Genomic DNA, 26,777 nt, shown 5'->3' with positions numbered 1-26,777 from the left:
TGGTTGCAGCAGCGAGGCCCAAAACTAAAGTTGTGTTTCTCAATGATGGGAAGGGTGTTTCCTGGGCATCAGATCTTCCAGCCCCTAGTATAAGTATTCCAGCTCCAGCTGGGATTTCTTAAGCTGTCTTAAGCCTGTCTTGCCTACTGAGCTTGGCTGAGAAATAAAAATTACAAAGAGTTATAGAAAGTTTCAGTTTTCAGTGGCTGCACTGAAGAGTTTCAGCTGCTTTCACTAGTCAGTGTTAACAAATAGAAATATAAATATAGCTTGCAATGGAGCCTCAGTATGCTTTGAGAGGAGCCAACATGTTTGTTTCTTACTTTATCCTCTTAGTAGTAGGTAGGAAAGTTCCAAATTTCCTTCTGTCCTATAATAATTGTGGCAAAATACTGGGGTGGTGGAGGCAAGCTTTTAAAATAAGGGGGTTTGTCTTTTAGTGCAGTGGTCAGAAAAAAATTTGTGGGGGTGTTTTTACTGAACTTTCACACTACAAAGTTCTTAAACTTGTTTTTAGAGGATGGTTGCCTCAAATCCCTCCTTAGCTGAATCCAGAAGCAGACAGCTAAAACAGGGCTTGATAATCCATGAGGGAACTTCCCCATTTCAAATCAAAAGTGTACATGCACAGTGTGACCAGATTGTGGGGATTCTAGCATTCCACCATCTTTGGTATTATTCATGATCACCACCACCAATTCTGGTATGTGTTTCAGTGATCAACCCTTCAAGCAAGTGTTTTGGATACTACATTAAAAAAAAAAAGCATAATGTGTGGTGGAAATGTGTTGACATCACAAGGAACTTGTGTGTTGGTGAGGATGATGCACACAACCAAGTATGATTCTCACAGATACAAATAGCTTCTGACAGGGATGGAAAAGTAGAAAAGGAAAGAAAAAAAATGCAGCAGGCAAGCAGGAAGAAAGAAAGATGTGAGAAAAAGCAATATAAAGGAGAAAGCTGTGTCCACCAGATGATCCATGCTTGGAGACAGTCTACAGTTCTTGTGCAGACAGCAGCTTCCATGTAAGTCCATGGGAGATTCTGGATACTCATTACTTCTCCTGATTAGACTCCAGATAAACTGAGATGCATATGTGCGGAATAGGATCCCAAGCTCTGGGGAAATATTTCTGCAAATCCTCATGCTGGAGTGTTTCTATCCAGTGACATGAAGGGCTGGGACTTTCATGGTTATCTCACCCCAGTTTCTCCATAGTTCAGAGCTTAAACCAGGGCTCAGGTCAGGTCCCTTTCCACTACTGCAGTGTGTGTAGTTTGACTGTTGGCAAATAGTTCTGATTGGAAAAAGGTTTAGCATGACAAAAATTGATGTAGTATCTTACACTTCTAAACTGCTCCTTTTGAAATTCCTTGTACAGTGGCTTACTGTGGTGAGCAGGTGGAGTGGCAGGATAATGGATGTATTGTTATCCACTGGCCTAGTTGCAGAAATGCATAGCATATATTTATAGACTCAATTAGGTTTTTCCAACAGAATCAACCCTCCATAAACAGAAGTTTATGGCTGCTAGTGCATGGCATGCATATAGTCAGAGACACTGTCAACATCCGGTGGGAATCATTGGTTTCCTGCTCCTGGAGCATCTATCTCTGAGCTGTCAGACATTCCTGAGCAAGTCTTCTTGCCCAAAAGGGCTGTGGAGCTGGTGGGGTGTGAAGGGCACTACCAGGGGCCCTGCTTGCAGGGAGAGCAGCTGTGGGGGTGGCACTGCTAGCAGGGATGGGGCAGGGCTGCTGGGGACTGTGCTTCCATAGAGCCCAGCCTCTTCTTGGTGAGACAGACCGTGCAACTCCATCCCAAGGCTCACACTTAACATTATAAACAGATGTGTTGGAACTCTGGAATGCAGTGTGCATCTCAAACTGCTTCTGTGTCAAAATGCATTTTTAATGGTGCAAAGCCATGCTGGGTGTGACAGAATTACTCGTTCCAGGGGTGAGAGGTGGTTTCACAAGCCTGCTGTGATCTTCCTTTTAAGTGAGTCTGTGGCCCTGGAGAGGGAAGACTCTCCAGGCAGCTGGTGCAGTCTGTGGCTGCTGAATGGCTCAGAAATGAGGTGAGCACATGTATTCACGTGATCTCCTACCCTTTTGCCCCTACCAAATTAAGGTTACACCATCAGAGTGGGATTGTGCCCTCATGCCTGAGAAGAGCTCCAGAGGACATGAGGCCTGTGGGAGCAGAGCAGTGGGTATCTGTCTCCAGCACAAGCCAGCCTCTTACAGTCGCAGACCTCACTGATGTGACAGGCAGCAGTTAAAAACACGTGCCAAGTTTTAAAGAAGTATTAGAATTTCCTGCTATCTTTGTAGTGGGCTGGGGAGTGGGGGGGTGTCAGCCCCATGGGTTGAGAATCACATGAGTCCACATCAAGTGTTTGAGCCTGCAGTGAGTGCTGGACTGCTACCACGTGCAAAGATAAGTGGGTATTTTATCATGGTTTTATCAGGTGTTTTTTATCATGCTGGGACCTCAAGGCCCAGCATTTGCAAGGTCAGGGAGCAGGAGGCACCTGCTGTTGGTCTGTTCTGGCCATGGCAGCTCCCCATAAGATGGTTAGGTAGGATTCCTTACCAGATGTGTCTTTAAAGTGGGGTAAAGCAGAGGGAAAGGGGAACCACAGGAGGAGGAAAGATGACCACCTCCCTGAGGAAGTGCAGGAGATAAACTCTGCAGCAGAGTGGAAGATCAGGTGTGAGAAGGGAAGAAACTGGACTGGTAACAGACTGCTGAGGGAAGGCAGGCTCTCACTTGCTGCTCTTAATGGCTACAACTTTGTGTGTGCTCGTGGCCTTCCCCTGGCAATCAGAGTACCTTCACCCTTTCACACTGCTCAGTGAGTGCTTGTTCGGACAGAGGTCAGGATGACATTCCTGTGATCACTTAGGAAATCATATATCAGAACTGAGAGCTTCTCTTGAGCCATCCTCTGGTTGGAAAAGATCTTTAGATTTAACTTACAGTTCTAGGTACCACAAGGGGATGGTAGGAAACAGTTGGCTGACACTGAAGCTGTTTCAACTCTTTTGCCTGTCTGAGTGGCTGGATAAAGGTAACACTTGATTCCTGCTGAAGTTTGTTCTATGAAATACTGAGCTCAGAGAAAGTATTAAGAGTTGGGTGACAAGGGCTGGCGTGAAGTCTGGTGACCAATATTCTGATTTTGCAGAAACTGAACATCGCCTTTGCAATTCCAGCTTTATCCCTCTCCCCTGTGACAAGCGCTGCACATGTGTGAGGGCTCATGGAGTGATCTCATGCTCTCCCCTCTCTCTCCCTCTGTCTTCCTGTGTTGTCCCATCTCTTTTTGCAGGTCAGCGTGGAAGTCTTGGTAGAATACCCTTTTTTTGTATTTGGACAAGGCTGGTCATCGTGCTGCCCTGAAAGAACCAACCAGCTCTTTGATTTGCCATGCTCCAAACTCTCAGTGGGGGACGTCTGCATATCGCTCACACTCAAGAACCTGAAGAACGGCTCTATTAAAAAGGGCCAGCCCATGGACTCAGCTAGTATCTTACTGAAGCATTCAAAGAATGACAGTCTAGCTGGAAGTAGACACAGGTATGCGGAGCAGGAAAACGGGATTAATCAGGGAAGCGCACAGATGTTAGCTGAGAATGGTGAACTGAAGTTTCCGGACAAAATAGGATTGCCTGCAGCACCTTTGCTCACCAAAACAGAACCCAGCAAGCCCCCAGCAACAAGGAAGAGGAGGTGGTCAGCCCCCGAAACACGAAAACTAGAGAAATCAGAAGAGGAGCCACCTTTGACTCTTCCCAAGCCTTCTTTTATTCCTCAGGAGGTTAAGATTTGCATTGAAGGTCGATCCAATGTAGGAAAGTAAAAGTTGTTTGGGGAAAGGAAATTAGGCTATCCCTTGTCATTTTTATCCAGATTACTGTACTGTAGACTAAATAACCCAGTATTTACATGTTATCATCTTATTTTAGGTTTATGTTATAACCTTGTTGTTATAGTTGCAGCTGGTATTATGCAGGAGACTGGTGCATATGTTTTTCCACAAGTGTTTGTCAGTGACTAGGTTTATCGAGAGCTACAGAAGGGGCAGTATCTGCTTCACACACCCTTAGTGGAAATGAATGTGTTGTCATGGCTCCTGTTTTCTAACACCTCGTGTAGGACAGGGTCCAGCTGTGATTTTGTTTTCTTTTCATCGCTTTGTGTTTGTTTTGTTGTTCTGGTTCCTGTTCTAGTTTTTTTGGGGGGAGGTGAGGAGAAGGGAACTGTAGCAGAGGTGTGTGTCAAACATGGGGTGTGTGTGCGTGTGTGTGTGGTTGTGGGTGCATGCCAGCCCCCAGGGCAGGACAGCTGCTCTCTGGCGGGTTGGTGATGAGGTTTCCGCACCCCAGGTGGATGCTGAGGACACAACCAACCCTTGGGTGTGTTACTGAAAAGGATTAGACAGTCTCTGATGTTTTCAACAACAAGCCAACTCTTACTCAAGGCTCTGCTATACATATATATATATATATATATATGTGTGTGTGTATATATATATATATATATGTATATATATTTGTGTGTGTGTATATGTATATATATATTTTTCCCCCATGGGGTCTGACTGCACTGATTTTTATTCCTAAAGCAAACTGCCACACCACATTTCCTTTCTGCTTGCTAGTGCAGTTCCATTGCCCAGAGTCAGCGACGGCGGGGCTGTCCGGAGCCTCGACCACAGGGTTTCCCTTGAGGGAGGGGGGTGGGTGGGTGTGTACGTGTGCGTGGGTGTGCCTGGGTGTGCCTGGGTGTGCGTGGGTGTGCGAGGAGGCCTCTGGCTCTGCGGATGTGCCTGGCTCAGGCTCACTCCTGTTTCTGTGCAGTGTTAGACAAATCGACCGGGTTACGCCATTGACATTTGCTTCCACGAGGTAGACGCAGACTGCCCCTTTGAGATCACAGGCATCCATCGTTTGCAGTTAGGTTGCAAATCTTTGTCTTTAACTCTAGTACTGGTTTTAGTTCTTGGTTATGGACAACCGGTGCCACTTTTTTCAAATTGCGGTGTGTGACACAGGAATCCGCTGTTGAAGATGAACCTAGAATGTCTTTAAGCACTTAAAATGCTGTTCACACTTTATTGCTGAGCATCCTGGTCTAACACTCAGTACGTACTGTATATCACTTTAATCTGCTCGGAAAGCAACAACAACAAACAAACAAATCTCTTCAACACTGTAACTACATGCAACTATGTAAAGTTTTCTCACAGGCAAGATGCTGAAAGTTTTAATGTGGTTTCAAAGGGATGAATGTGAATTATTGAACTAGTATGTGACAGTCATTGTCCACAAAGGACTACTTAATAGGAGGCACTTTTTAAACTTTAATGCTTGAGAAAGAGTTAAAGGCATATGCGAGCTGACATAATAAAAAAAAAAAAAAAAGAGAAAGGAAAAAGGAAAGAGGAAAAATCATTGTCCAGTGTTTTTGAAAAAGATGGACTTTAAAGAATCTTGCAATTTGCACATCTTGAGTTTATCATTTGTGTGGTATTCCTGCAGTTTTTACCTAATAATGTTGTGGGGTGGGGGGGGTCTGAAAGAGCATAAACAAATGTAGCAATTACTCACTAACCTGCCTACGCTCTAGGCCATTTCATAGGGTTACGTTCCTTTCAGAGTTCATTTTTGGTCTTTCTACCTTATCGGCCACACAGAACCAGGTCCTACCGGGACACCTCTGAGAATTTTTCTTCAGACTTGCTGAGAGTGTTTTCCAGAAAAAAAACCATTTCTATAAGTAAGCAAGGTGTTTGTTTGTTTTGAAAACAAACCTATTGTTATTTTATTGTTTTTATTATTATTATTATTTGTTATTTTAATTGCATCATTTTCCATTGGAAAGGCGACATTTCAGGAGTTTGGTACAAACCAAGTAGGAGCAGGGGGATTCACGCGTTCAGTCTTTTCTTTCCCCAGGTAGGGCCGGATCCTCTGAGGTGCTGTGCACCCAACCTCCTGCACAAGCCTCGGGGAGGTGCAGCATGAAGTGTGTCGGGGCTGAGTGCTAAAGCATGTCGCTGCTTCTTGGAAGATCCCAGTGGGATTGCAGTGGGATCGCACTCGGGCCCTCTGTGAGCAAGCGTTCGTGTCGTCATTTTTGGTTGGCGAGTTCACATCCTTCAGGTAGTTTTGAAGAAGCTGTACTCATAGGGAGAACAGGAAATCAAAGTCCGTCATTAGAAACACAGTAACCTAAAGTGAACAAATTTATTTAAAGTCTTGTTTTCCCTCTCCCCTGAAATACAGTGCTTTTCTTTGAGAGAAGAAATGTTAACCCCAAACCCCATCTTTGACTCTTGTTACTTGTTACTTGAAATTTAGCTCACACCAGACCTAATTGTTTTTATACCATATTCTGGGGTGCACCAAAAAGTTGAAATATGTTTAAAATAGCTTGAAACTTTTTTTGAATTTCCTTGAATTTTATTAACCTCTCGGCAGGCTACCAAATAGCTGAGTGGGTTTCTTCTCACAATCACACAGCTTAGTTAGTGCTTATTTGTTAATATTTCTGCTCAGAGAAGTTGCTTAATCTTCCATATACTCTGCTCAGGGCACTTGCAATTTATTGTTTCGTTTTGTTTCCTGTTTTTTTTTTAAGCTTTGATGGTAAAGGAATAGAAAGAATTACAGATTTTAGTTCACAGTCTTACCACTATTTCTGTACTTCACGTCTACTTAGAAAAAAAGAAATCTCAAGTAAAACCATACGCGTACACATTTGTGGTCAATAAGGAAGCAGGGGCTATTAAACTGACTGGATCTATTCAACTAACACTAAAAAAAAATAATAATAAAAAAATACATTTGGAGCAATAGGAATGTATTAGTTATGTGCTTGTATTTCAGACTGAGGAATTCTGAAATAACTGGTTCTTTCCAAACAATTGTCCCCTTCCATGCTTTAGCTTTTGTAGGATGTGCAATACTTTACGTGCCAACTTAGACTCACCTGTGTGGTGTTAGCTAGATCTCATACCCACTTCTGATTTCCCCTGGTTTTGTCTCTTCTGAATTCTTTCTTTCTACCTTTCTCCCTGCCCCCCCCCCCCCCTTAATAAGTCCCTCCCTGTCCTCCCCCCTCCAAAAACCCACACCATATTAAGGGTATAAGATTCCTTGCCCCGGAAAACATGAACCCATCTTGTATTTGTTGTTTAAAGAGATCCAGGAAGAAAAAAAAAAAAGCAAAAAAAGTGATGTATTCATGTCTACATGGCATCCAGGCAGAGGGTGGCACTCACCATATGCCGAGTGCCACCTTCTGCCTGGGCACACGCACACAGGAGCTGGCTCCCACTGGGGCCAAGTCCTTTGCAAGGCAGGGCTTTGCCTTTCCCTCTGGCACTGAGCATCCCTTGTGGTGCAGCCCCAGGCCTGGGAGTGCCATGGATCCCCAGGGCAGGTGCAAAACACCACTTGCAAGCACGGGGATGCTGAGGTGAAGCCGAAGGAGGAGGCTCTGCCCCTGCTCTGTGTGCGGCCGCTTTGCAATAGTAACTAAGAGCAATTTTCTTTTTGTCTGTTTGTTCCTTTCCTTTTGTAGCAGGCCTCTTTAGTTCACAACAAAATGCATACAATCACCAAGAAATTAGTCAGGGCAAAGAAAAATAAAACAAGAACCTCTTTATAGGGATTTCTTAAAAAAAATCTACTTGTCTGTCTGTCTATCTGTCTATCTATCTATCTATCTATCTATCTATCTGTCTATCTATCTATATATCTCTATATATACAGTGACTGTTCCTTATAGCGTCTAACTTAGGCATTGTTTCAGTTTGTCTGGGCCACATCATGGGGAATTTGAGTTTGATGTCACTTACCTCGAGTCCTCTGGTCAAGACCCGAATTGGAGTCGCTGTTGACCTATTTTACCATTTTGTACCTTGCCCTTAGACTTGCTTTCCCTCAAAGATGCAGACCTCGGGAGGAGGGGAGGGACACATGTTCCTTTTTTCATTCCTTTAATTCCTTTGTCCCACTGTCGCTTCGTTCGACCTGTCGTTCCCGTCATTTTCTCAGCATGGGGAAGTGACATCACTACTCTTGTTTCCCTTAAATCAAGGAACATTTAGAAACCTTTCACACCTTTTACTCAGGGATGGGGCTGGTGTATGTGTGGTACACTGATGTGACCAGAAGCAGCACTTTTACTGCTCCGGAGTAGGGATGAACAATGTTACAGACAAGTTTGGATTTCCTGCATCTCATGGTTTAAACTTTGTAGATCTCATTTAGATTGCAATACAAAAGCAGCAGGCTCAGCATGAACTGTAGCTGTTGGTTATTCATGAAAATACACTCTCTGCAGAGATTTATATTACTTTAAAGTGTGTTGCCAGTAGTAAAAAGGAAATGGTGAAATTCTGTTAATTCTTGCAACTGCTTAAAAAAAAAAAAAAGCCTGTGTCAAGGAGAGCGAATTCCCAATCTTTTTAAACACTAATAGTGTTGTTTCAGAATGGCTCTTGGTGCAATGCTCTGCATGTCATGGGACCCAGTTCTGCAAACGCTTATACGTGTGTCCATGGGAGGTCTGGGCTGGCCAGCAAAGGCTGCTCAGGGGCTTGCTGTAAAGCACATGTATAAATCTTTGTGGAACTGAAGCGTGGTTCAATCAGGGCCGGATCCTGACCTTTGTTGGGGTTGACCAGGGCAGAAGCCTTGGGCAGGTGGAGGGGATTTGGCCCATTGAAACACTTTCTGCTGTCCCAGAAATTTGACAAATGGCAGAATGAGATATGCACTCGTACAGTTTCCATTTCTTCCCTCCCCATCATCACAGGTAGCAGCAGAGTCCACTGTGAGCTCTGGCCAGTGTTGATGTGAAAAGCAAGGGGAACATGCCACCAGAGCGGAGGCAGTAATTTCCTTTTCTCTGGTTTTTCCAACCCTCCCACTCTCCCAAATCCTGTAATACATAGCAAAATGAGAATTTGTTGATGCAGATATGCATATGTGCACACACACCCCCAGGCAGAAATGTCTGTTTGCACACAAAGAAGTTATGTGTGCATTTTTTTTATGTGTATGCCTACATGTCCACTTGATTCCCTGTCCTGAGGACAGCCTTGCTTTGTGCCCATAGGGAAATTCCAAACGCGTTGCACACCTCTACTCCAGAGTTCAATTTCTTTTACATAGACGACCTCGCTTCAGATGTGTTACCTTTACTGATAGGATCTTTTCTTGTAGCACTATACCTTGTGGGAATATTTTTTGATGTAAACCTAATTTGAGAAGCTTATTAAAAATAGAAACTTTTTTTGAAGCACTCACATTGAGGAGTACAGGTAATGTTTTAAAAAATTGCACAAAAGAAAAATGAATGTTGGAATGATTCATTCAGTGTTTGAAAAAGAGATGGCTCTGTTTGAACAGTGAGTTTCATACCTTGTTTGTAAAAAAAAAAGTTTTTAAATACAAAAGCAGAGAAAGGTTGAAAGTTACATGTTTTTTGTATATAGAAAATGTCATGTCTAGATGATCTGATTTGTATTGGCTCTGGCCAGGAAGAATTATTACTTAAAAGGCTCTTAAAGAACAACTGCTTAATTTTCTGTTCGTATTATATGGGTCCCGTTTCTGGGGAATGGAGTCATGCTGTTAATTCCTGTGCTGAAAATACACCTTGGAGCAGCAATTCCTGAGTGCAGCTACCGGGCACTTCGAAGGGTGGCTAATGTGCAAAATAAGAGTCTCCCTCTGCAGTTGTATTTTGGCTTTAAGTCTCTTCCGCCTGCGCTGAGGGAGCCCCTGGCAGCCCAGAGGTCAAGGCTGGTTCCGAGGGAGACTTGGCCATGCCCTGGGTTGGCCCAGGTGTGGGGACCCTGCTGGTGCTGGCAGCCCTCGGGTTGAGAGCTGCTGCCGGCTGAGCACAACCTGCGTAGTTTCCACCTGAGGCCTTTTGGTCCCATTTTTTTCTCTCTCTGGGGATGCTGTTCCACTTTTTTTCAGCACTTCCTGGTCCAGATGAAATCCAAAGAGTACAACCCTGAGCTAGAAGTGCTTGTAACAAGGTATCCTTGCCCAGCACTAGCAGCAGAATGGTACCTGAGGTGACCCGGCCCTCCAGCCCCAGTCACTGCCCCTTTCTCCCACCGCTGCTGCCAGAGCGCCAGGAGCAGCTGGTCACACGGTTCCAGTGACGGTCTTGACCAATGGCAAGACTGATGTTTTTCAGAAGCCAAAAGGAGAGGATCCTGAAGCAGTTTCTGAAGAGAGGACCCTTTTCCTGTCCAAAGATTGAGCTGGGCAGCTGGGAGCTGGTGGCAGGGTGGAGAGGGCAAAGTTTCCAGCTGTTCCCATCCCCCTCCCCGGAGGTGACCCAATCTTTGGCTCCCATGGGCACAGGGGATCGGAACGCTCGCCCTGTGCAAGTGACCCCCAGGCACTCAGAAACCAGCCCCAGTTGTGTCACGGTGAAGTGCATTCAGCCAACAGGTAGTATTTATACAATAACCGTCTCTAAGGGTTCCGTAGGTTTTTTCTTGTTGTTAGCTGAAAGGACGCAAGTCTTCCACTGAGGATTTTTTGGAGGCTTCATCCAAGGTTGTTTCTTTTTTGTTAGTTTCTATTTTGAGCAGTTAAAGCTCCTGTGCCCTTTCCCTCGACCACGCAGTAGGTGTGCATTGGAAGTGTTGTTTGCAGCGAGCGGAGTCACTTGTTGAAGCTGTCCTTGCTGTACTACGAGACTGGTGATGGGCAGAAACTTCAGGGCCCAGATCCTCAGCCAGGGTGGAGCCAGGGTGGGACCACTGGCTCTGCCGGCAGTGCGGGTCTGCCCCTTCACACCTGCTGGTGAGGGGATTCCACCCTGGCATTTGCTTTAAAAGTCCAGGGCCCAGGTACTCTCTCGTTGAACAAGCTCTGCAGAATTTTTGTTCCAGTCCACCGGGTTTGGATCTGGGAAGCTGAGGGCAAAAACGGGCCGGGGGTGGCCGCAGGTGGCTCGGACGGCCAGGCGCTTCGCGAAGTTACTAATCTGGTAAGGCATAGATGCAACTCTTCACGACAGTCAGCTAATGTTGAAACTCACTAATGTATGTATTTGCTCCTTTTTTTTTTTTTTTTTTTAATAATGTATTAACTTGTTGAACACTGTTCTTTTCGCAGTGTTACAAAAGTGGGGGTGGGGGAATTTCCCAACCTTTTTCAGTTTGGGTGAGCTACTGAAATCCATTTTGTACTAGCTATGTCACCGCTCCCGGCAGCAGCTGGCAGCGGCGCTTGGCCGAGCCGGGGTCAGGTCCAGCCATTAGACATCAGTAGTTTTTAAAGTAATTTTTTTTTTAATTGTCTAGTATTACTAATGAGGGTTGTTGCAAATCACACTTCCAGTGTAGTTCCTAGTAGGCCCAGTAAAAGGGATATCGCAGCTTTGTGTTGGGGAGAAATTGAGCTGACATGGCCAGTACAAAGGAGAAAATAGGGAGGGAATAACGTTTTGCACCTTATTGAAAAGAGGAGAAGATTTTAAGTGCATACAGACATAGTTAAGAGCTTTTATTGTGACAGGAGAACTTTTTTCCATATGCGTGCATACTCTCTGTAATTCCAGTGTAAAATATTGTACTTGCACTAGCTTTTTTAAAACAAATATTAAAAAAAATGGAAGAATTCATATTCTATTTTCTAATGGTGGTGTGTCTATTTGTAGGATACACTCGCGTCTGTTTATTGAATTTTATGGTCCCTTTCTTTGATGGTGCTTGCAGGTTTTCTAGGTAGAAATTATTTCATTATTATAATAAAACAATGTTTGATTCAAAATTTGAACAAAATTGTTTTAAAGAAATTGTCTGTATACCAGTACAAGTTTATTGTTTCAGTATACTCGTACTAATAAAATAACAGTGCCAATTGCAAATGTGTGTTTTGTCTTTTATGACTGAACAGGAGAGAGCTTTCCTAGGGACATAATTTACCCAGTTTAATTCCCTGCCCAGTCCTCCCCCAGCCCTGCCCTGGCAATGCATTTGAGGGCATTGGCTTTTACTTGTGATGATGCCCAGAGGCGGCCTGTACCCTCCCACCTGTGGCAATAAAACGCTCTGCAGCCCATCAGGGTGAAGCTCTTTATTGAATAACAAAAACTTGGGAGCAGTTGGGATGATTGGGCAGCACACACGGGGATGCCACAGCAGAGGGAAGCAGGGCAGCATCTCATCACCATCTCAGCAGGGCTGAGCAGGGCAGCAAAACACTGAAAGCCCAGCAGCTCTTTGGCCAATGACACGGAAGTGCTTCACAGTTATCACAGGCAACGCCAGGGAGTCCTGGACTCCAAACTGATTTATGTATGAAAACTTTAGCCAGCAAACACTGTGTCAAATAAATGTTGGGGAGGGCTCGCTTAAGCATCTAGGTGACCACCAATGAAGCTAAGGCTGCAGGGGGTGGCCTGTCCTGAGTGCAGAGCTGTGCCGGCATCTACTCAAGACATGCTTCAACCCCGCTGCCCCTGGCAGTTCCCAGCCCGCAGGGAAGGGCTGGCCCTCTCCCACCTGCTGGCCTTGGCTGCTGCAGAGGGAAAACCCCCGTTCTTGAGCCCTGGCATTTTCGCCCCCACTTCTCTTCTACACAAGGCCAAATCTGGCACTGGCTTCAAAAGCCCTCCTGGCTCCAAAAGAGAATTTTTGGTGTAAAACTGGTATTAGCAACTAAACAGCACCATCCCCTAGTGGGGGATGTGAGATGGTGATGGATAGACACTGTACATACAGTGGCAGAAAGCTGCAGCAACAAGTCTGTCACAAGAGTGGAGTTCAACAGGTATAAAGTAGGGAGTGCTTGGTTCAGAAAAGCTTTAAACTGTCATCATGTCCTTGACTGAAAGCACCTGTCCCAACACAGTGGGGCTTGGCCAACAGCTGCCACACTTCTTCCTTATCCCCATCCTTTCTACCCCTGCTATTGACTAGCTTAAAGAAGAGACAGGCACATTTTATATGGGAAAAGCTCCCCCAAAGGCAAACAGAGGCTTCTTCTGATCCTGCCTTTTAACTCTCCGTATTTACAGGGTGTCCCTATCCTACATTCAACCCCACCATGCCCTGAGGGAGAAGAAAGTGGCACCAAAGCACAGCCAAAGCTCCTGCCCCACTGGCTGTTCCAATGAGCATATGGGAATGTGTTTCTCCCAGAGAATGGAGACCTCGGTGGCTTGTTTTGCATCTGTCAGGATGCTGGCTAAAGCCCACCCCTTTAGCAATTGTTCACACCTACAAGGAGGTGTCCACTTGCACAGTGCACTCCTTGCAGAGGAGTCACTGGGGAGTGCGCAAGGCCGCTCCTGTGCCGAGCCCTTCCCTCCCAAGGAGAGTTCTGGTGACCAGGCTCTATGGGCAGGAGCCCACCCTGCAAAATGTGCTCCAGCAAGTCAACCCAAGAGCAGCACTGGGAGTGGCAGGGGTGTTAGAGGTGTCCTTATGTTTCAAGAAGCCACAGGCAAACATGCTCAGCAGGGATTGCTTAATGACAAAATGTTGCCCTTTTCAGCATCCCCACTTGTAGGTCTTTGGTATGTTAAACTGCACTTCCGTGGATCCAGTGGGAACCTCAACACTGCTCTTGGGAGCCCAACAATTGCCTGGCTGGGGGAAGCAGGCATGGCATGGCCCTGGCCTACAGTACAGGCTGTCACACTCACAGCATTGCTCTGGACCAGGATGGGGTTGGAGTGTAGGATTAAAGAAGACCTGGTTATGCAGAATGACTTAACATTAAGCATTATTAAGCACTTAAAAGATTTCATTTCCCACAAAAGGACACCAAGTAACAAAAAACCCAGTTAGATGTGCAGGTGAGGTAGATCTACAAATGGCACATGGCATTTGTCAGTGGTTGTGGTCTTGACTTGGACCATCCTGCCAGACAAAGCGTGTTCCTCGCTCCCTCTGCCTCTGTTCCTTATGAGAGTGGCAGCAGGCTTGAGCAGGGTACAGGACCTGGAGCTAAGTGAAGATCAGGGCAAAAACTGCAGCACAGGAATAGGTGTTAAAGGGGACTCCAGTGCCTTTTTTTTTTTTTTTTTTTGTATTTTCCAGCCTGTCTCAGAGCTGCACACATACAGTGTCAGTGGTAAGCACTGACATAGCTAAGGGTTATTCCTGAACAAAATTCACATATAACTGGGTGAGATGCAGACATGCCACCAGTTCAGACTTTCTGCATCTCATTTCTCTCTCCTGCTCACTTTTGGAGAGGAGAAAATGAAAGAAAACATGTTGCTTATCAAAACAGAGGTAAGACCTGCTATTCAGAAAACCAAATACCCAACATCAAAACTTTATCAATCACCATTCATGGCATCAAATGTCATTCACAGACTGAAGAATTCTGGGGACAGCTTAAGAATAGCTTGTCCCTTTCCTATTAGTCACTGATCAGAGTTATGTGCAGGAGGAGAAGGAAAGGAGGTGGAAGAGTGGCCCCATTTGCCACACTTGTAGAGAGGCAGCCTCCCCTTGCCCCCAGCACCTGCCCTTTGGAAAAGCAACTGTTCTGAGGCCATCATGAAGCTGCTTGGTTTGGTGTGCGCATGATCTTTTAAAAAAAGGTTTACAAATATATATATTTTCTTATATGCATATGTATTTCTTAAATTCCACTTAGAAATGTAGCTAAAAAAAGTAGAAAAGCGCTAGTGAGAGTGGGCATGAGACCAGCAGAGTGCTGCACTTCCCACATGTGAAGGCACCAGTGTGGAGACACACCTGTGGTCAGGCCTGGGCCGTGGTGGTCCAACCCTCCTCCTGACAGAGGTGTCCATTTGCTTTCCCTCTGCATCACATCAATGGAGACCAATGCTGTCCCACAGCTGAACTGATGCAGAGAGGTCACACTGCCCTGCTCTGGGCCTAGTGCAGCTGAGAGCAGTAGGTGGACCATGGCGCCTTTCTGTGGTGGAGAAGCCTTGCATTCTCTTAACATGATGCTTCCAGGCTGGAGGGAACAGAGATCAGGGCCTGGATTCACAGGGCCTGCTTCTCTTCTGCATTGACATTCCTTTATGATATGTGGGCAAGACAAATGGTCCTTGCAGCCAGCACAAGCATAACCTGTGCTCACATCAAGGCCCTCGTTCTCTTCCAAAGCAGAGGAAGAGGTCATCCCACAATTAAGAAGTACATCCTACATGTTAAATGAAGACATTTAAAATACCAGGCAATTTAGAAGATACCCTCTGCTTTTTCTAATGTGCACAACACACTGAAAAATCACCAGGGATCAGCTTGTGGCCTGGATTTGCTTCTCAGCATGGTTAACTGTACCAGTCCTTGTGATTGGCTTTTTGAGCGGTCCAGCATATGAGTTTAATTCTAGAGTTTCTCTTTGCTATTCCTTTTCCTACAGATCACTTTTTTGCTTTTCAAAGGAAGCCTGCCTCTTTCCACAGATATCTACAGGAGGGGAAAGTAAGACTCTGAAGTACTGAAGTAACATCAGCTGCATTATGATCTCAGCAGCAGTTTAAAGTAAGTGGCCAAGCATTATTAATTCATTGGTGCAGACTTTTACATCATTTATCATATCAAGCTACTGTGGTATTCATGTGGATGCAATGTGTATTTCCAAAGAAATTTTCATTGTGATTTATCAATTAATTATCAGGCCATTGCACTTTGTTGAGGTGTTACCAAGAGTCTAAAACATTCACTACTGCCTTTAGAGCAAATGCTTTAACTCCATCTCAGCCTGACAGTGTCTTGCAATCAACCAGGCTGCTCTGCCAAAAGCTCTCTCTTGCTTTACATGATGTCAAGGACTGCAAAGCAGTGGTACCACATAACCAGAAGGCAATTTGATCCCTCTGGCCTCCTCCACCTGGCCACAGACAATGCACTGCACAGCGCTTTTACATCTTTGCTAAATGGATGTGAGCAGGCAAGGGAACAGGGAGGGCTACAAAGAATTGTCCCCCCATGTCAGGCTTACAGTTGCTGAGTTTCAGTGTTTTAAAAACCTGTTCCCAGAGAGCAGGTAAAAGCAGGAACCCAGGTAATTCAATAACTGCACTTATGATAAAGCAGGCAAGCTCTGAAAAGTGGTCACCTGAATGATCTCCTCAGATGGGGGCAGGGGGGCCAGCACAGTTTTGCTACATTCAGTGCCCGCTTCTCTGAAGGGGCAAGTCCATTGAACAGGGAGGTTTAAGAAAGAACAGCAACATCAGCCCTGTGAACTGAAAGTGACAGAGATCTGGTGTTTTTAGCATCACATGTCAGCAGCAGCCAGGCCTCATCTACCATCCACCTCTGGCAGCTGTGCCATATCATCCGTTCTTTAGCCAGAAAAAAGATGAAGAGAATTTGAGGGTTTTTTTCTCCATGTAATTCCTTGCATCTTTTTCTCTCCCAGCCTGCAATTTCTGAAAGGTGCACTGCCAGAAAGTGGTGGTAGCTGACAGGTCAGTCTTAGAAAAGGGAATGTGTGAATGTGTGCAGGCGTTAACAGCCATGTCTGTACAAGCCAATTCCTTGTTAACTGAGGTTTCAGCAGCTATTTATCAGAGGGGGAAAAAAACAGGTGAAGAAATGATTAAAAAATAAAATAGGCACAACGATAAAAGATGAGGCAATTGCATTTTGAATCAATAGCATTGTGTTAATAGCATGACCTTCCCCTTCCAAATCCCAGCCATAGCCAATGGCTATGACACTGCCGTTCTGAGAGAGAGAGAGGGAAGTTTGCCACTAACACAACATGGAGGAGAAAGCAAGGGAAGAGAGCAGCCCTTCCTGCTCTTCTTCTCCAGCCCTTTCCAGCCCCCCAGGCCTAGGCTAGGAGAAGACCTCGTTGTGCTGCTGGGTGACCCGGATAAACGTCGTTCTCTTGCTCAGTTCCTTGAGTTTAGCAGCTCCCACGTAGGTGCAGGTGGAGCGCAGCCCCCCGAGGATGTCCAGGATGGTGTGTTCCACATCCCCTTTGTATGGTACCTCCACAGTCTTGCCCTCTGAAGCCCTGGAGAAGAGATCAGTCACTGCATTCATATGCATGCAAAACATGAGTGTGTTTAATGGAGAATTGTGGCACTTAACTCTGCAGGCTGCAGTTTACAAACGTGCCCCCAGCTTTACTGCTTGCTGCTGCTGCTTGCTGCTGCTTGGTGCTCTCAAGCACTGAAACGCCTCAGCTCCACTCACCACCAATACTGAGAAGTAGAAGCAGACAGATCTTGTAGATGCTCCAATATCCCATGAGTTTATTTACAGATCTGCCCCCTTCTCCCCTCTATCATCTGCCTACAAGCAAGTGGAACTTCCAGCTTTATTGAAAAGTAAATTTGACTGTGAGAGCTGCAAGCTTTAAAGTGTAAGGAATGGCCAGACTCAAACAGCGAAATGTTGGAGCTGGTTCTCAGCAGGCACCACCCAGCACAGCTCTACAGAGGCTTCATGGCCCTTGGGCTCTGTCCCATGTTACTGATCAGACACAGATGGAAGTGCTCTGGCTGTCTCCTACCAGTGTGATTCTCCAGAGCTCACAGAGAGAGAGAGTGGGAAACCTGTTACAGAAACCTGCTGCACAGCTGTCCCTTGAAGCTAAAAGGTAATCTAGCACAATTCAGTGCCAGGCAAAAAGGCCAGAAAAATACCAGTGTTGTGAATACTGTCAAGTGCTGGTGCATGCCAGCTGACTACACTGTTCCCAAAAAGCACCTCTGAAGAGTTACATGATGGAAGAATCCAGGCAAATAACTTCCACTCCTCCTCCAGCTTTCTCCAGCCCCATGTTCAGCAATCCCTCCTGTAGCAGAGACCCTTAATCAGCTGATCAGTGGCATCAGCAGCTGATCCCACTACACTTTAGAGTAAGCTTGTTCTGCCTGGCACACTGGCTCTTCTGGGAAGGCAAGCCTTGGGAAGGGAGGGTCTAAGACAGATGTGGGAGAAAAGAGGAGATGCTTTCCTTCTGCCCTACAAAATGGAGCAGAAATCATGGCAGCAGTCTGCCGTCATTCTAGATGTGGCTTTATTTGCTTCTTCCTTAAAAGTTTCCAGGGGATAGTACAAGAAAGGCCATGCCTGTTTGTAGGCTCCATTTGTGAATCATTAACAACAGCAACAGCTGCTACGTGGAGGTACTTCAGTGTGAGCCTGGCTATATTTCATCCTGTTAGTTTAAATGCGAAGTCACAGCCCTAGGGAGACAATAAAGGCAAAGTGTGGATATGCCATGTGAGTAAGGATTAATCTCCCTATATCTGATGAGTAATTGACTCTTTCTTAAAACTCTTAAAACACTGCAGTGAGTGGCCAGTGGAAGATGGATGTGCCACCGGCATCTTGCAGACTGCACAGGGCTTAGGGATCTGTTGTATGACCTGTGATGCTGGGAGTTCCCAGGCTTTTATTTTCAGCTCCAGTGCCAGAAGGAAAAGGCTGGACCCATGAAATGACACTCATGCCACTGTTCCTGGCTTTTGGCCCTGCTCATCTCTTCCAGTCAAAGTTGGGAGGTTGAGCTCAGGCTCCAGGGAGCTTCCTGCAAGATTGTGAGAGACAGTGCCATGTCTGGGATTTGCAGAAACCAGTGAAAATTCTATCACGTCCTGCCACGTGAAGAGCCCTGCGTGCTGTCCTGGGCAAGGAGTGCAGGGTTTACTGCAGTCGTGCATGGCCGCCCATTCAGTTCATGCATGAGAGGTCAATTACCTGATGCACGAATGCACCATCAGTAAATGTAAATTCCCTGTTAATTCATGCTTAAGCATCCTGTGGGTCATAAGCTGCACATTGCTCCTATGAGCACGAGTGCTTGGTGGTCCTTTTTTCAGTGAAAAAATACAGAAATGGGTGATGGTTACAGCCACTGCCCCTGGGAGAGATCCCTGCAGTGGCTACAATGGTATTAGGAAGCTGAAGCCTGTGCATGGCCACTTCAGGCTTTGGAGACCAAGATATTCAAAAGTGGTGAACATCTAATGACACAGTCCCAAAGCTCTGACAGCTAAACACTTGCTATTGCTCCTCCAGTGTCAGCTGGTGGGATGTCCTGTTGATCAAGGAGTAATCTGTAGACATCATACTGGGGAAAACACACTAGAAGAGAGGTGTGAGATTAGCTCCACAGCCTTGTCCACAGGGATAAGGGGATGAAGTTTCTGATGAATATATACTCAAGCTGTGCTAACATTGACCCCAATAGTCTTGCCCCCAGAGGAAAGGGGTGTTTAAGAGATAACATGTTGCTCAGAGCGAGCTGAGGAGTCATCTGGTTCCCAGGGAAGCGTGGGTGGAATTTCACTACGTGTATGCACACACCGGTGCGCTATTAATTGCTGTAGTCTGGCCCAGGGGTGGGATCTGTATCCATATGGCCATACAACCAAATGTTAACCCCTTTAACACAGTGCTCAAGATGGAGGAGAGACATTTAGTAAGTGAACTGCTACAGTATTAATCCCTGGTGGCTGGTCCACAGGGAGGAAAAATGGAGTTTTTAACTTATGTACATTAAGACTGTGATGATCAAAGAGTTCATATTGGACTAACCTTCTAAGAGCTCCCCAATACGTGCTTTCCCAAGGAGTGACGTATAGGGCGTAAATTACTGGGCTTGCTGTGTTCTTGTGTGAGTGCCAGATTAGTTCATGCATGAGCACTGAATAAATTAATGCACGAGTGCCCAATTAATTCATGCATGAATAGCCAGTAATTTCTGCATAAGCATCCAATCAGTTCATGCATGCATGCCCAAATTATTTATGTCCAAACACCCTGTTAGTACATTCATGAGTGTCCAATGTGATGAGCACCCAGCTGACTTGTACCAGCAGCCACATGGGTGCTGTGCTGGGCAAAGACAATAGGGTTCAGGTGACATGGGGGGCTGGTGTGACCTGTGTGGGATAAGGCCAGGGCCTGCATCATTCCAGAGATGTTCCAAAAATGGTGTGAGCCACCAAACTTTCAGCAAGTCAGGGGAGCAGATGACACCTCTCCTCAAGTGTATTTATGAAACAGCAATGGCCACTGGGAGAGGAGACACACCTGGACACACCTGAGGAGACGTGCAGTGCACTCCCAAAGGGAGTGCAGTCCCCGTGTGACTCATGCTAGAAAAGGGACAGCTGTAAAGGAACTGTGTCCTGTGGACAGCCCTCAGTGTTGGCAACACACCAGTGTTTTAGTTACTGCCAAGCTGTGGTTACTGCAAGTCAAGGACTTTCCTCTTCCTCACACCACCCCACCAGCAAGTAGGCTGGGGGGCACAAGAAGCTGGGACAGGACACAGCCAGGACAGCTGACCCAAACTGACCAAAGGGACACTCCATACCATATGGCAACAGGCTCAGTATATAAACTAGGGGGGAAAGCTGGCTGGGGCCACTGCCCAGGAACTGACTGGGCATTGGTTGGCGAGTGGTGTATAAAAATTGTGTATAACTGTTTTGTATATTATTATTGCTGTTGTTATTATTCCTTCCCTTTCTGTCCTACTAAACTGTCTTTATCTCAAGCCATGAATTTTGCAGGTTTTTTTCCCAATTCTGTCTCCCATCGCACTGGGGGGTGGAGTGAGCGAGTGCTTGTGTGGTGTTTACTGCCTGCTGGGATAAACCATGACAATGGATTACACGGGCTGTCACAAAAGCTGGCACACTTGGCAGAGAGCTGCATAAGCAAGTTCAGCAGGAGCTGCTGAGGGTTTTGCTGCTCTGACATCTCTCCTGGAGTTATGACCTAAAAGTAACCCCTTCTCAGAAAGAAAGGTGATGACAGAGCAATTGAGGCTCCCGGCGGCTGGGAAAGGTGTGCTCAGATGCTCTCAGCAGTAACTCTGACTCTTGCCAGCCACTGAACAGAAAGAGAAAACCATTTGTTTCAGACTTTTTGCACAGGGCCCAGTCTGTGGTGCCCCTCCTGGCCAGCTGAAGGCTGCTGCATGGAGGGATGTGTGTGGTGGGTGGGAATCCTGGCAGGCTGCATGGGATGGAACACATGAGATGGTGCTCTGTCAGCCCAGCAAAATGTGGGTCAGAATAAAGGGGTCAGGCTGCCCTGGCATGAAGCAATCTTTTGAGTGGGCCATATAAGAAATGGAGGAACTGGGGGCAGGTCTTCCAGGCTATCATTTGGGATAAACAAGATGGTAAGCAGCAGCTGGCAGTTGGTGCTATTCTGTCTCTGTGGCCAAAATTTCACCCTGCAGTTAATATAAAGCGCCCAAACCCAGCTTAGTAGCAGCTGTGAATTGCTGAGTGGCCACAATAGAACTGCAGCATTCACACAAAACCTGTGAAATTTCAAAAGGGTTAACAAAAACAAATTGACTCAAACTGAATAATACTGCATGCATCCTCAGAACCTGCTTGCCTTATTTCTTGTCTCCCACAAAAGAAACATAAAAATTGCCTTTCAGAAATCCCCAGCTCTGATCCATGTTCCTCATGGAAGGAGGTGAAAATGTAAAAATAAACCAATATATAAATGACATAAGATTAATGAAAGTGAGTACACAGATTAAATGGGATCAGCTTGACATATTCACTACAAAAACAATTACTCTCATGACTTTATTCCCTGCCACAGCCATCTCACCTTATCTGTCAGTTTTAATGTAGCTGCTGCAGGCTCAGGTTCTCCAGCCAACACGTGTAATTTTGAGAAGATGAAGTTAAATGACAAGCAGTCTGATTCTGCAGGGGACTGAGCACACTGAGCTCCCCACTGCTCCAATAACACACTGTGAGTGTTCAGGCTCTTTTAAAGACAAAACAGCTTATTTGGGTCACCAATACAGACTTACAGCTGGGCTTTTTAAATGCATATAAAGGAGCCCCACTGACTTGACTTGTTTGGGTCAAGTTTGGGGTATCCAGCATTTAAAATGCTGACTAAGAACCCTTTTGGTTCAAGCTTGCCATCAGCTAAACTAGGAAGTGATTAAACTTCCTGTAACTTTTACTATAAGGGCAGCCTTGTGCTGTTTCAAATCCCCCTTCAATGCCTTCTGGATTTAGCAGCTGCTGTTTTTAAATCACAGTGACACTCATGCTGGGACAGGCCAAGGAAGACTGAGCCCAAGGCTGGTACAGGTAGCCAGGTCAGTGTCATGGCTGTAGAGTAAAGATGAGTATCAGCACTTCCCTAGTTAAGAGCCAAGGCTCACAGATTCAGTGTCTGGAGCTGTTGTATCTAGCAGTACACTGGGATACTCCTCCTATGCTACCTATTAGTGGCGCAGAAATGTAGTATTTCAACAGAGACTAAAAATTTCAGATTGTGCTCCTGCTCCCTTGCTGCTGAGAAAGTTTCAGAACCTGGTCCCCAGGAAATTCTCAAATCAAGGATGCAAATCAAAATACAGCTATGGATCAAGCCAAATTTGTATAGCATTGCACATAATGACTTTAAAAGGTCTGTCTAGACTGAGCCAAATACAGCACCTTTCTGTATAACCTTTGCTCCTACAAGATGGGATACTTGCACTTTATCTCATTTTTAAGAGGGACCAGTGTCAATTAGTTCTCCTGCTGGCAATAAATTTTGTTGCCAGATCACACACACCTAATTAGGTAGAACAGAATTTAAGAGCTGCCTTAGTCCTTTGTCCTCTTGGTACAGCCAGCCTTCTCAAACTCTTCCTACATCTTTCACCAGCTCTGTGGAGGCCAGTCCCTAATGACTGTGCTGCACTGAGATCCGGCAGCACGCTTGGGCTGCTCAGTGAGACAGCTCTCAGGGAAATGCCATTAACCACAGGCCTGAGCAGCATCAGGCCTTTCCCACACTCCAGCTGACTCAAGCTCAGGGTCGCACAGGACAGGAAATGATCATTCAGGTAAAGGCTGCCAGCACAACTGTACAATTGGCAGCTGCCACTTTTATATTAAGAGACACTTATTAGTGCTGTCCATCAGACCATTTGTTCTGAGGCTTTGATGACAAGCAGACTTGCTAGGGGAGAAAAAAAGAAAAAAGAGCTCCCAGACTGTGCACTGCTTCTGGGCAGTGGCATATGAACCCAAAGTGAATCAAAGCTCAGAGATATGCAACATGTCTGGTGCATCATTTCAGCTTGTCTCAGATGCAGATGGTGTCTCGTGCAGCTCTTTCTTCTACAAAAAACCAGTTGTGTTTGAAAGCAAAAACACTGAATGGGTCGCTCAAAGACCTGGTGGATGTCCCATGCCTGGAAATACTCTAGGCCAAGCTGGACAGGGTTCTGAGCAAACTCATCTAGTTGAAGATGCCCCTGCTCATTATGGGGATGTTGGACTAGATGAACCTTAAAGGTCCCTTCCAACCCAAATGATTCTGTGATGCCACGAGCTAGGCCACAATCTAGGTTGTAAATGCTCTGACAGGGGCTAAGTTTTATCACTTTGCACTCCACTAAGTGCTATATGAACAAATACACAATTTTATGGTGCAGAGAAAAACCACCACAGGAGTCAATGCTGGGGTGGAGAACAGGAGGTTCTCCCTCTATCTAGCATGACATCTGGGATTGCTATCTATCAGCTTATCTCTGTGTCAAAGCATGAATTCCATTTCATTTTGTGGATCCCATTCTGCTTTACATTCTGTGCTGTCACCTTCACAGAGCTGAAACTCTTACCCATGGTAGCAGAAGGACACATTGGGAAAAACTTGTATCCTGGAGTGGTTGTAGCAGATGAGGCCAACAAAACCCATCAATCCCCAGCATGTGGCTGGAAGTGCAGGTGTACTGAGACTCCTGCAAACAGCAATTTACCAGATGGGACCAGAGCCTGAATCTTTGCCAGCAGAGAAGAATCAAAAGGGACCTCTCAATAAACCAGTGTTTACTGTAAGACAGGAGTCATTCTCCAATGAAGTATGTAAGAACCATGTTGTTCAAGGGTAGTGACTAAGACTGCCACTCAGAAAAGACACAGAGGTTTTCTGATGTCATCTGCTTTTCCAAGAAGTCAACATTGTCAGCACTTTCCAGAGTAAAACAGCAATGGACAACAGATTTCTTTGCAAAATCTGTCTTCCTTACCTCTCCCCTGAGGAGTTAGCTCAAAAATGAAGCTTCTGCATTCTGCATTATTTGAGGCTACTCTGGTGCTCTGTTACCAAAAGAGGGCTGGAAAATCTGTACAGCAGGCTTCTGCTGCCTATGAAGACTGCCCAAAAAATGCAGAAGGGAGTCCCAGAGTTGCTGCTGGTGTCTGAGTGCTTTGGAAGTCCTGGTCCTCATCTCTGTACTGGGGAAATCCCAGCTGAGCTTCACCAGCTCACCAGCACCCACTTTCTGCAAGCAGAAGGGAGCCTGTGGGCTAGCTGGGAATCCCTACACCAAGAAGACACCCAATGTGGACAAGCAGAGGGACAGAAACTGCAGCCTGCTATGTCATGTTCCAGCATTTAGTTCATACACATCCTGAAGGAGCAGTAAGTCAGAAGAGTGCCTAATGACTTCCCAGACCACACAACTGGTGCAGCTGTGACAGCACACCATATCAGCTGCAAACAAGTGAACATCACTGCTCTCAGCTAGCCAACCCCAGCTCTTTCTCCCTGTCTCCCTCTGATGTCATCCCTCCCTCAGGTCTGCTGTTGTAAATGCAGCAGTTGTAAATGTAAAAAAAACAGCTGCTTCAATGGGAGTAGCAGCATAGGCCTGTTTCCTTCTGCCCAATTCTGCTCCAAAAGTTCCTGGATGGAGGGCTCACTGCAATTGCTCCTGTATGGAATTCATACCTGTATTCAGCAACCCCTCCTGCATGCTTCTTCATGGCTGTATCAGAGCTCATTCCATAGAATAGTTTCACCTTCTTGCCATTCCTTTCTATAATTTCTCCAGCACTCTGGTCATGGCCTGCAAACATTCCTCCAATCATGACGAAGTCAGCACCAGCTCCTGTGATCAGCAAAAGGACACGTAAAAAAGCAGGGAAAGGAGAAGGTGAAAGCCAAAGCAAGAACACAGTGACCTCTGGAAACAATAGCCAGCATTTTATAGTTTAGTACGGAGTCCCCTCCTGTAATAGTCACAGCAAACTTGGATGAAAAGCTTTACTTTAGAACTGACACAGGCTGAATTGTATTTCTTTAAATGGAAAAAAAAAAACTTTTCTGTTACAATGACAGATATAGATTATTCTACTCTATCCCATAGCCTTTTATTTTCAGTTTATAAATTCAGTTTCAACTCTTCACTTCATAATAGTTTCTGAGCACAATTCCTTATTAACTGTGACTGCAGCAATCAGCAGTCCTAAACACAGGGCTGGGACCTGTTAACTCTGTACAGCTCAATGCTGTACACAGAAGCAGATGGTTCCTACTTCAAGAGTTTTCTAGGCCACAAGTGGAGAGTGGGAATGTACCCTGAAGGAAAGCAGACTCATGGATGTAATGTAATTCTCCCAGCAATGACATAAAACGATTGATTCAGATTTTTAACTGAAATAATGATTTTTCAAGTCCATCACCCATCTGTGTTCAGTGTTGTTCTGGATGATTCCTAGTCAAAGAGATCTGGATGCATCTCATTTGGTTCCTGTTTAAAAATTCTGGTCCAAGGACCACCACTCCTGGGTTCTATGGTTCTCAGCACACACCACAAAGAAGTAACCCATAGCTACTACTCCTAAATATGTTCCAGATACTGAATAGCAACACTGAATACTCAGTCATGACTGTTCAGTCTGTCTATCTCCTCTGGCTTTGTAAATCATGAAATCGGCTCCATTGGGAGTAAGATCAGGAAGAAGGTTTTTGGAATCATTCTTTATTTTCTACTGTGATCTCCAGTATTTCCAGCTGGGCTGGAACTATTCCATGAGCAGCTCCTCCTGTGATATTTTGGCATATCTAGTCTTGCTTGGAAAATTTGGCTTTTAGTCTTTTATGAGCCTGTGGTGACCCAACCCTGAAACAAAGCATTTTCCTCTTCATACTTTCTGCTTCTTCAATGTGTATGTGCCAGAACAGGCCTCTCCTCTGCTCAGCTTCTTCCCAGAACTGGCAGAAGAACTGACCTATAAACCACACTTCACAGAAAGCAGATGAGCTTGAACTACATCCATCCTCCTAAGGACAAATCTGAACTCTGGGGAGATCCCAGACTAGGTAAGTCTGGCATTAGGATTTGCTCTGACCTCTGTCACTATCCCAACAATAGCACCAGACCTTGAAATCTGAAAAGTAAGTGAAATCCCTATCACATCTGCTCAGCTTCTACCAAACCTGAAGTTGAGAATATTTTGATCTTGGAACACATGACAAGAGTGAAGTGTGCCAGTTCCTCCCTCCACCCCTTTGCCAAAGGGCAGAGCTGGCAGCAGTGCCTGGGGGCAGAGCACCCAGCTGCTCTGCTGACCTCACCTCCCTTTGCCTGGTGCCTACTTGAAAGGAACACTGTGTCCATGGTAAAGGGATACTAAAGATGAAGCTTATGCAAAGCACATCACAAGCAATATTTATAGCCAGGCACCCATTCAGGTATCCTATCATGTCAGCTGCCTGACAGATTTCTCCTGAGCTTTCTTGTTTCAGATGGCTGAGTTTTAAAGTCTTGGTTTGACTCATGTCTGCCAAAAACAAGGGGAATACTCATATTTTAATTACTGGTGGCAAATTCCTGTCGCTACCTAGCACAACCTTGCTCCATCTTTGCAAAAAACAAGTACCCTGGGAAACCTAGCTAATGTCTTCTTTATGGGGGGAAGAAAACATGAGGAAGGAGGGACAGATTTGAGGTCAAGGCTGCAAAGAGTGCGTTTTAACAAGTCAAAA

The 26,777-nt window shown here is 45.6% G+C and overlaps 2 protein-coding genes across 18 annotated transcripts in view; one reads left to right on the top strand and one right to left on the bottom strand.

The window, feature by feature from the left end:
- ATXN1 (ataxin 1) overlaps positions 1 to 11,923 on the top strand; it is a 247,998-nt gene extending 236,075 nt beyond the window's left edge. For all 17 annotated transcript variants that reach the window (XM_071451448.1, XM_071451520.1, XM_071451476.1 and 14 more), the window contains one exon: positions 3,342 to 11,923. In XM_071451448.1, the coding sequence (XP_071307549.1) occupies positions 3,342 to 3,872 (531 nt within the window). In that variant the 3' untranslated portion in view covers positions 3,873 to 11,923. The remainder of the gene's footprint in view (positions 1 to 3,341) is intronic.
- A 194-nt stretch (positions 11,924 to 12,117) lies between these two features.
- GMPR (guanosine monophosphate reductase) overlaps positions 12,118 to 26,777 on the bottom strand; it is a 41,945-nt gene continuing 27,285 nt past the window's right edge. Inside the window, exons 8-9 of the mRNA XM_071451571.1 lie at positions 24,738 to 24,897; positions 12,118 to 17,019 (exon numbers count right to left, since the gene is read on the bottom strand). Of these exons, the coding sequence (XP_071307672.1) occupies positions 16,839 to 17,019; positions 24,738 to 24,897 (341 nt within the window). The 3' untranslated portion in view covers positions 12,118 to 16,838. The remainder of the gene's footprint in view (positions 17,020 to 24,737; positions 24,898 to 26,777) is intronic.

The sequence above is a fragment of the Agelaius tricolor genome, unplaced genomic scaffold, assembly GCF_023055355.1.
Source record: "Agelaius tricolor isolate 1412-34295 unplaced genomic scaffold, bAgeTri1.0.p SCAF_2, whole genome shotgun sequence".
Taxonomy (NCBI): domain Eukaryota; kingdom Metazoa; phylum Chordata; class Aves; order Passeriformes; family Icteridae; genus Agelaius; species Agelaius tricolor.
The sequence above is the reverse complement of the archived record's forward strand: the minus strand, read 5'-3'. Positions and strand labels throughout refer to the sequence as shown.